General features: G+C 37.9%; 1 protein-coding gene across 1 annotated transcript; it reads left to right on the forward strand.

Moving 5' to 3' along the window:
• The first annotated feature begins 3910 nt into the window (after positions 1-3910).
• Positions 3911-9538, forward strand: LOC143354586 (uncharacterized). Its single transcript, XM_076788838.1, has 3 exons — positions 3911-4174; positions 4322-4617; positions 9340-9538. Exons 1-3 carry the CDS (start codon positions 3911-3913, stop codon positions 9461-9463), a joined length of 684 nt encoding a protein of 227 aa, XP_076644953.1. The 3' UTR covers positions 9464-9538.
• Positions 9539-10650: the final 1112 nt, after the last annotated feature.

A 10650-nucleotide genomic window follows, 5' to 3' on the forward strand; every position in this document is an offset into this window, starting at 1 on the left:
ACTTCTCACATTCGTCTCACATTCTTCCTCGCTTTATACCTTTTTTTTTTCAACACTGCGTGGCACAGGCTCGTCAGTTATACATAGTTGCGAATGCAGTCGCAGGTGCAACAGTGGTATTCTGTTATAGAGTGCTTCTGAAATTGCGGTTGCAGGTGAACGTGCAGTTCTAGCTGAAATCCATCAACATTTATATACATGTAATTGAATACGTGAACGAGTGCTAACAAGGTCGTGTGCAGTCACAATATACATATGTACCCTCCTTTATTTATATATTTATATATCCGTTTTGATTCAATTACTCATGAAGTGAAATTGTTTCAAAGTTATTTACAACAAAGTTAATACTCCCAGTTTCATTATTGTCACACGAATTATATAACCAATGAATTAGTTAAATTCATTTCAATTGTAATCCTGCTCGATTACAATACAGAGGTATAGAGAACGGAGTGTAGTATTAAAGTAGCATTACCTTTCATTGTCCTTCAATTCTTTTAATGAAAACGATATTTGTTCTTGCAGTCACAGCGATTTCACTTCTCAGGCCTTCATATGTTATCAAAATTAATTTTAGAGTTTATAGAAACAACAGTCATTCTATTTTCTTACAACAGAGAATCGTATTCCATTGTAACTCCTGATATAAACTATAAACGAAATATAATTTGTTGAATAAAAATGTAAAATCAAAATGAGTGAACTATTATCCTAAGATCTTTTATGCAACTAAGTTGCGGTGTATATTTTTCAGTCTTTTGAAATTTGGAAGAACAATTCAGGAAAACCAAGTGCACGATATGTAAGGGATGATAGATAATGAACTTCGCGTATAAACAATATTGACGTTCCTGTGTACAGACTCTACTCGATAAATGTCCGAAATGTCCGAAATGAGTGTAAACATAATACGGATAGAATGTGTCGGTGTGAATTACAATTATATTAACGGAAAATTAGTGTAAATATGATCCGAATTATGTCGTGTTTAGTATCATTTTAATCAGAAAAATTCCACAAATATATTGGTGAAAATCCCATAAAAAAATACTTAAAAATAAATAAATTTTGTTATTAGATTAGTAGTGGTCTCACCACTATTCAATTATATATTCTACAATTTCATCAAAATCGGTCAATGTTGCAATGAGCTACAAACGTTTCAAGATGATCACATAAGGGCGAAATTCCCTGGCAAGGTCGAAAATCATGCGACTTCCACCATTCACATCTTGAAACGTTTGTAGCTTCTTGCAGCGTTGACCGATTTTTATGAAATTTTCAGTATGCATATAAGTTATCGAAATCAACAAAACGCATTTTTTAAATTATCGTCATAAGATCAGATGAAAAAGTTGAAAAGACATAATTTTTTAATTTATTTATCATTCCAACCAATTGCAATCTAAAAACAGTGTTTGTTTAGTCATTCTCTAGCAAATTAGTCGGTCTAACATATCAAAAAGATTCAAGTCATTTGGACCAATTTTAAAAAAGTTATTCCGCTTGAAAAGGTGTCAACATACTTTCCGAGGCGAGTGTATGTCCGAGGAGCGTATGGGGGTTAAAAGAAGAACCACTTTTGTCTGAAGTATTGCATTTATGTATTCAAACCTTCGATTCTCTAGCGAAGGGTTTCTCCGCGACGGGATAGGTGCCAATTAGTTTGGCATTTGATTACGCCCGATCATTTAATCGGCATTCTCGCATTGTAATTTGACGCGGCGTCGTCGACAGAGACGCGTGCGGTGCAACCGCTGAACTTCCTCCGCTATTTCTCGTGTAATTTGAGGGAAATTAATTACTGTGGCACCGAGCCACGGTATTTCGGAGGCGACACGCGCTTTCATCGGTTAGCGGAAATGCATGGGCGTTTCAAAGCTGCAGAGATGTGCAACGGTATGCAACCCTCGCCTCGCGTGGTTTCAAGAAAATTTCCTGTAAATCGTTACGGCGAAATTCCTTCATCACCGTTCGCACTTATGGCAAGCTTTTTGGTGTCATCGAAGAATGAAGATGTTTAACTCTCTGCTGTGCAACCCTTTGCCATGCTACATCCGAGTCAGACTCGTGATTGCGATTTCAAAATAAATCCGTTGAATATGTATTTTATTAATTTCTTTCAAGTCGAATTAAAATTTGGTACGAATACTCGAGCATGGATGTAAATGTAGACGCGCGATAAATATAAATTTTATTTTTCTATTTAGGGGCTTATAAAGCAAGGGAATACGTCCTACAATTTTTACTGATTTCATCACAGAAATATTTTCTATAAACTTCTGTAATGTTAGCTAATTAGGAATACGTTTTACAAGTACATAAGTAAATTAAAATAGATAAAAATAATACAAATTTTTAAATATACCTTTTCATATGCATTTTATTCAATTATAATGGCATATACATGTTTATTACATTTCTAAATATTTTAACAATGTTGATTCCTGATAGATGTACTACATACATTTAAGATATTAACCAAACTTTTATTAACCATTCAGTGCACGAGTTGAAAGTATTCATTTTTTCGTTGATATGTCTTCTAAAAACTCATTGCTTCTATTAAATAACGTTATTGTTGTTATACCGCATAAAACTGCTACTAGCAAAACAATATTTCATTGAGGATCTCCAAGCTAATTGAAGGAAAATTAAAACGGTATAAACTACGGACCCAAGGATTGGGCTTAGATCAAGACTTTACTGTACTAGAATGTTAAAAATCTTTGTCGACGTCTTATGCCCGATGCTGCAAGTGTGTGCAAAAGAGAATAAGACAGAAAGAATCAAAACAAAATACAAGCTAACCTTCCTCGTCTAAATACGCGTCGACATTGTTAAAAGAATAGATTCTTCATATCTAACATTAGATTATTTAACAACCAAGTTACTGATATTGAATCATAGACAGTAATTCAATTTCAGAAACAAGTGTAACAGTCATGTCCTACGATATTCTTCTCAAAACCTTTTCTCAACAAAGCTTTTGCAAAATGTACCGAAGAATAATGCGCAGGGAACACGGAAAAGACAAACTCCAACTTTCCTCGCCTGATTGTGTTCTGAAGTTGTGAGAGGGACCTGACTGGTCATACATAACGTCAGATCGGTTAACAGCCAAACTACTGACATCGATCCATGGACCGTAATTCAATTTCAGAAACAAGTGTAACATTTATGTCCTACGATATTCCTCCCAAGACCTTTTCTCACCGAAAACATTTGCAAAATTTACCGAAGAATAATTCGCAGGGAACACAGAAAAGACAAACTCCAACTTTCCTCGTCTAAATACGCGTTGACCTTGTTGAAAGAATAGATTCTTCATATCTAACATTACAATATTTAACAGCCAAACTACTGACATCGATCCATGGACCGTAATTCAATTTCAGAAACAAGTGTAACATTTATGTCCTACGATATTCCTCCCAAGACCTTTTCTCACCGAAAACATTTGCAAAATTTACCGAAGAATAATTCGCAGGGAACACAGAAAAGACAAACTCCAACTTTCCTCGTCTAAATACGCGTTGACCTTGTTGAAAGAATAGATTCTTCATATCTAACATTACAATATTTAACAACCAAGCTACTGACATCGATTCGTGAACGGTAATTTAATTTCAGAAACAAGTGTAACAGTATGTCCGACGATATTCCTCCCAAGACCTTTTCTCACCGAAAACATTTGCAAAATTGACCGAAGAATAATTCGCAGGGAACACAGAAAAGACAAACTCCAACTCTCCTCGCCTGATTGTGTTCCGTCGTTGTGAGAGGGACCTGACCGGTGATACCTAGCATTATTAACCGAGCCACTGTCCCTGTTTCACGAACAGCGGTTCAGCCAAACAACAAGTAGGACAAAAGGAGAAAGTTATGCACACGGTTATAAAAAAAAATGTTCGTTCATGTTGTTCGGAGTTATGGGACGACGAGGGTGCAGGGCGGGTGTTGTGTCGGGGGCAAGTTGTCGAACGGGGTGGGGGGAGGGGGGTCGATTCGGCACGGACGTTCCGATCGAAAAGTCAGGGTGGTCGGTCAGGTGAACGATATCCGTGTATATAGTTATACAGGAACCCTAGGAAACGAGCTTACTGGTGCATTCCGGGTTCAGCTCACCGGCGAAGGCTCCTCGCGCGCGTGCAGGAGCGCCCGCGCGTTCGTTCGTCTGACGCTTAATACCAGTTTCACGGCTTGATAAGCCGAAGCGTGTAATTTTGCAGCGGCTCCGGAGTCGGATAAGCACCAGGTTTTCTAGTTAAGTGGACCACAAAATTCGGGGAAGCCTATATAAGGCTTTTCGAGGTAGAAGGCGATCAGTCGAGCCGCAGAGCTCCCCGGCATACTATCCGCGCCCGAATTGTTCCCCGGTTTCTCCGGTTTACTTTCGGCCCTGCGCCCTCAGGACCCCGCGACGTTCGACAGGCGTGTCGACGTCGTCTGTCCGCGCGGCGAATCGTCCGCGAATTATTCGCGAATTATCCGCGACGCCGCGTCGCGTCACCAGAAAACTTCTTCGTTTCCGCGAGCGACTTGTACAGTGAGCACACTCCGCGGCAAAACTATAAGCCTTACAAGGAAATTAATAGAAAGTGTATTTCTCTAGTAAGAATCTTTTCTTCCTTTATTTCCGTTTACAACATATAGTAACACAGTTCTCTACGCCTTCCTTAAAGCTACGGTTCAAACGACTTCAATCATAAGTGACTATACGCTCTTGTAGCTGCGACGAAACTATAAGACATGCGACACTTTTTGGAAAGAACGCGATTCTCGGTTTGTTTTTAATTCGCTCTTCATTACGAAAAATGTTGCAATCAGTCGAGTAAGTGACTTTTTTTATAAACATTGATCGATTTTGTGTCGAAGGAACAGTCGTGATTTTTCAAAGCTTCTAAAGACGTGCAATTTTGTCCATTTAACCAGTCAACTGCGGAATTCAATTTTAAAAATCAAGCAATGACGAGTATACACGTCGAACGCAGGGTGTCACGTCCGGTGGTTCGACGGTTGATAAGTAATTAATTAAATAAAGGAATTACTACAAAAATTCGATAATGTTACGTGAAGCAAGAGGCATAGAAATATGTATGAAAATAAGCACTATAAATTTCAATTAAGAAACATTATGTATAATGTTAAGAAATGTTAATTTTATGTGTTATATATAATATTAAGAAACATTATACATAATGTTAAGAAATGTTAATGTTATGTGTTACATATAATATAATGTTAATGTTATATATAATATTAAACATTATATATAATGTTTCTTAATTAAAATTTATAATGCTTATTTTCATACATTATTTCTATGCCTCTTGTCTCACGTAACATCATCGAATTTTCCTAGCAATTCCTTTATTTAATTAATTACTAATGAACCGTCGAACCACCGGACGTGATAGGGCAAATGCTCGTCATATAAATTTTACGAAAAAGGTAAAGCAGAATAAGTAAGGATTACATTTTTAAAATAAAGTTTGTAAAAAAATTGTTTAATTCGATAAAACATTAACATTGTTGAAGAGATTATTGTTATTGAAAGCTTAAAAATTGTCACACGGATTAAACTAAATTATCGTCAATTTCGCTTGGACGGCCAGACCTTGGTTCGTCCGATAGATCACATTCATCAAGTATCATAGTTTCACGGGAATTTCGGATGGTGTAAGATCTCCGTATACTTGTTGCATGTTTTCGACGGCAGCGGGTGCAGTAGAACCTTTTCGAAACTCATACATCACATGACGAAAATACATTTGATTTACGCTCGTGTTTAACAATTATTTTTATGACGGAAACGCTACCAGAATAACTTAAATCTTCTGTCAAAAAACAACCGAAGCTCTTTCCAATAATATTACACGTATAGACCATTTGTTCAATGCAATCCCACTGTTACAGAAATAACACCCGTTAGAAAGGTATCGAGACTTTTGCAATGACTCAATATTTCACCTTATATTAACAATGCCACCTGCCATGCGTTGTAGTGCCACCTTTGTTTTATAGGACCTTCAGCATTCCTTTCGGGAGTGAATTGTATAAATTTGTTTATTCCTGTTTTCTTATCAATTTTCATTTTTCTAACACACACATTCTCAAATACTCGAATTGTTTCCCTTTTGAATATACAGTGAATCCAAAAATTGTTTGAACACTACTTTTCCGATTTGAAAAAAATCAACGATATTTAAACTGTGATAATTTAGTTACGAAAAATAGGAGAACAATAAACATGGTCTCATTGTGAAGCTTGAGACTTCAAGTTTCATAAACTTTCATTTACTTTTAGCTGAAACAGTTTTGCACGATGTAACGGGTGGAAAACTGAACACATGCTTTCCCTCGAAAATGTCACCAATTGAAACGTCTCTAAAAGCATTACAAAATTTGATTAGTGAGTGAATCAATGAGAGATTCGAAGATTGAAGCTTCCCTTTTGCCACGAGGTAAAAAAATCTTCGCGTATGATTTTTGGGACCGTTTTATTAAGCTTCGAATGAGAGGTGTATAGTGTTTACTAGATATATGTCCAAAACATGGGTCTACCCAGGGACATATATCGGCCAGGATTCCGATTTTGTTCATAAGAGAAATGTCCGAACCAAAGTAACTAATTAACAATAATAAAAATTTTTTTACGTAATTTACACTATTCGTATACGTTTCAAAGAAAATAATGTCTGATTTGAACGTTACTTTAATATTCGGGCAGTTAGAAATGTGGTGACTTTCTATGAAATATCACGCTTAGAAATTCGAGGATAATGTTCGTTTATAAATATGTCTGTACGGATGATAGTAAGCCCTGTAGCTTAAGCTCTTGTCCATTTTTGTCATCATTTAGTGTGGCGATGATTGGCATTCACCTCTTCCTCGGCTAGGGTAAGGAACCCATTACTGTGGGGATACCAATTACTGTGCCCATATTAATTATACTTATTTCTAAAGTATAATAAATATTAAAAAGGAGATATTAAACTTTTTTCAATAGAAAAGTTAATATATATATATATATTATACATCTCTCGTTTATTATTCATTAAGCTATAAAAATAAGTATAATTAATACAGGCACAGTGATTGGTGCCCCCACAGTAATTGGGTACCTTACCTTAACTGCAGGTATATTTTCGAATTTTTCGTAGCATGCGAAACCATAAACAGAGTATCGTGCGTCTAATAACGTTGATCGAGAAATGATTGATTCGATGGGTACGCGGTTGAGCAAACAAAAGCATCGAGAGACCGCTCGATGGTGAAAGTATTTAACCGCTAAAAGACGGGCAAATTTAGTTGAGGTTTTTTCTGCGTTTTGCCATCGCCGGTGATTTGTCAGCGAGCGATTTTCAGCGGGCCGCGTAGGCCAGTTCAAATATCCTTGTTTACGCACGCTCGACGCGATAATGCTTGTAAATAATGGTGAAAGTTTGTTGATTTGCCATTTGTCGATCCACGCTCGCCGCGTGAATAACTTTGCTTGTCGTTCGTCGGCCAACACAATTTCCAGGAGTGAGAATCAAGTCGCTGGAATTGCCCGCGTAAACGTGAAACAATTCCAACCGGCGCGGCGCCGCATAGTGCGGATTATACAGCGACTAATGCATTCGATGGACGACGCGTAATTACGCACGAATTGTCAATAGAATCGAAATATGAAACCATAAATCGGAGTTGTGATTTATCGGCTTTTTACAGAGCGCATTCACGCGGTCTACGCGGAAATTCATTTCAAAGAATTCGACGGTTTTATTCTAGTTGCTTGGTGCATTGTAAATAGATTGCGGATCTTCGTGCAAAAGAAAAACAGGAGTTTAGTCAAAATTTATGTTCTCTTTTAATAGTTTTAACAGGTTTGGAATCATGTAATGGCTTGGTTAAATTCTTCTCATGAATTTGTTGTTTTGTATTCTACTTACTTATTTTTGTCATAAATGCATAAAATCCGCAGTTTAATTATAAGGGTAATTATAGCATTGTTCATTTCGCCACCCGTCGCCAACAACAAGCAGTGAATAAATTATTCTACTTTCTTTAAATCGAGAATAATGTATGAACATTGGCGAAAGATGAAATCGTAATTTATTAGAAAATATCAAAATATAATAAACGATAGAAAAATTAACAGCACTAAATCATAATTTATTAGAAAATATCAAAACATAATAAAGGATAGAAATATTAACAGCGAAAAGATGCTGGTCGGGTATATGTTAATTTTTTTGGATGCTTTAAAATGTTTAGTTTTACTCACAGTAAAATTATAAAGACAAACAAACCAAGCAAAATGGTTTACAAAATTTTCCTGCAGTCGTATGGCTACGCAGATGAAAGTTCACTATTATTATAAGTATGTTATGTTTATTCATCGTGTAACAATTATAATTTATGTGTATATTACAATTTTATTATTTTCTAAACGCTGTAAATAAATTAGTGGAAAAAAAGAGTAAACTGATGTTCAAACAAATGATGTCGATGCAAGTTCTAGGATGAAGGGTCAGGAACATTTTGAACAAGTACACTAACTAACATAACTACTACAATTACATACTAACACAACTAATACACTAACTCTAGAAATTATCACTATGCTAATCATACTAAGACTTATAGTCACAAGTAAAAGCATTGGCGCTAGCTTTTAATTATACAGAGTGAGTCACCTAACGTTTGCAACTGAAATATATTTGTTTTTATGGATACGCCAAAATGGTTAGGCTCACACGATGTCATGCAAATATTTGTTGTCATTTTTTTTTTAAATTTGAAGGTCACCTTCGTTTTTTTTTCAATGGGACCACCCCTACGATGATAGTCCCTTTCATTAGGAATTCAATGACTATAATGACTCAAGGTCATTCAAGGTTCCAGACAGAGGAGCCGTATATTTCTAAAAACAACAAAGGTATTCGAAGTGCAAACGTTGGGTGAATCGCCCTGTATATAGTTAAACAGTCTATTGTTATTGAATTAATTTCTTTAATGTTTTGTGCGTAATCCGTTACAGACATAAAAATTCTACGCAATTACTGTCTAATTTATGGGTAGCTTCATAGGTACGCCAGTACGTTCGTTCGTGGCTGTGCAAGCATTTTTATATTGTCCGGCTGGCACATAAATATTAGCCGATGGCCGTTCAGTATGATGCCCGTTTTCTACATCGCTGTGTTAACAATGCGTATAACCGAGTAGCACAAAAAATTGTACAACAGCAAAAATAACGGCGACAATCACATTATATCGAACGGTAATCGGCCATCATTCATTTGTCAATCGGACTGCTTTCAAACTTCATTCGCGGCATTTTTGTTTCAGCAAACGTAGCACAATTATATTTTTGGCTGGTCCTCAAAGCACGAATATTATGAACAAAAGATTCTGGATAGCCGAAACATCGGCGGGCAAACCAACGGCGCATCGACAGCGCGAAAGAGATTAGCAAAAACAATAACAGAGATCCATTTCCCTCGCGTTCCAGCCGAAGCAGCGAATCGCTCCACGGGGGCAGAACTCATTTGAGGGGGCCGAACATAAAATTACATCGAATCTCTAAAGAAGTCAAATCCACTCGCGTCGCTCCAGAAACTGCAGGGTCTCCAAGGTCCATGTGAGCGATGAAACTGAAGTCCCCGGGACGGAAGATTCACAAAACGGCAAAAGACACGCGGAACGATAACGTGCACGAGCTGCAAAAGGACAGCGTTGCAGAGGCGAAGAGTATCCCTCCGAAGGAGCGAGAGGGAGCGAAAGAGAGAGAGAGAGAGAGAGAGAGAGATGCGACAACATGAAAAACGGGAGGCAGCAGAGAGAGAGAGAGAGAGAGAGATATATAGAGGTGAGTAAGATGGTAGCACGGGAAGAAGCTACGTAGCCGAATCGAGGATGTAGACAGGAAGGATGTTCGTCGAGTGCCATCAACTTAAATTGTACCATGGCACAGCGAGCACGAGCCCATCCTCTTCGGGCTGAAGAGAGCCAAGCCGGCATAATAAGCTTTGTGCACCGACTGTCGACGGGATCCCTCTCACGGAAGGCTGAAGAGCCAGCAGCGGCAGCGGCAGCAGCAACAGCAGCATCGGCAGCAGTAGCGACAGCGCGGAGGAGCCGAGCAACAGAGAAGCCTTTGCCTCGCGAGGCTGACTATAACGCGAGCACCCAAAGAATCGAGCATGTCCTCGTGAAACCAGCCCACCCTTGGAACGGACGCTCCCTGTTCGACCGCCGTGCGCCGTCGAAAAATCTAGAAAAGCTAATTACGCTCCCACTTCTGCCCCGACGATCTTACGTTTCCGCGCTTCCCTCGGCCGCCGCTTCTCGCTCCTGAAGATGACTCTGCCAACTCTGCAAACAGCGTTTTCCCCTGATGATCCCCGTCGGTCCCTGACACGATGGTCCAAGGCACGATGCAAGCGATGCACAGCATCAGGCTGAGTTGTGCAGAATTACAATTGAATTGCACCAGGAATTATAATTACAAAGTAATCGAATTACATTGTAATTCAATCATATTATAATTTATAATTCAGATATTCATTCAATTAAATTACAATGTAATTCGTAATTGCAATTGCAGTACAATTACAAAATACTTTGTAATTAAATTACATTAATCACGAATTACGATCA

This window comes from Halictus rubicundus, chromosome 5, assembly GCF_050948215.1.
Source record: "Halictus rubicundus isolate RS-2024b chromosome 5, iyHalRubi1_principal, whole genome shotgun sequence".
Classification (NCBI taxonomy): domain Eukaryota; kingdom Metazoa; phylum Arthropoda; class Insecta; order Hymenoptera; family Halictidae; genus Halictus; species Halictus rubicundus.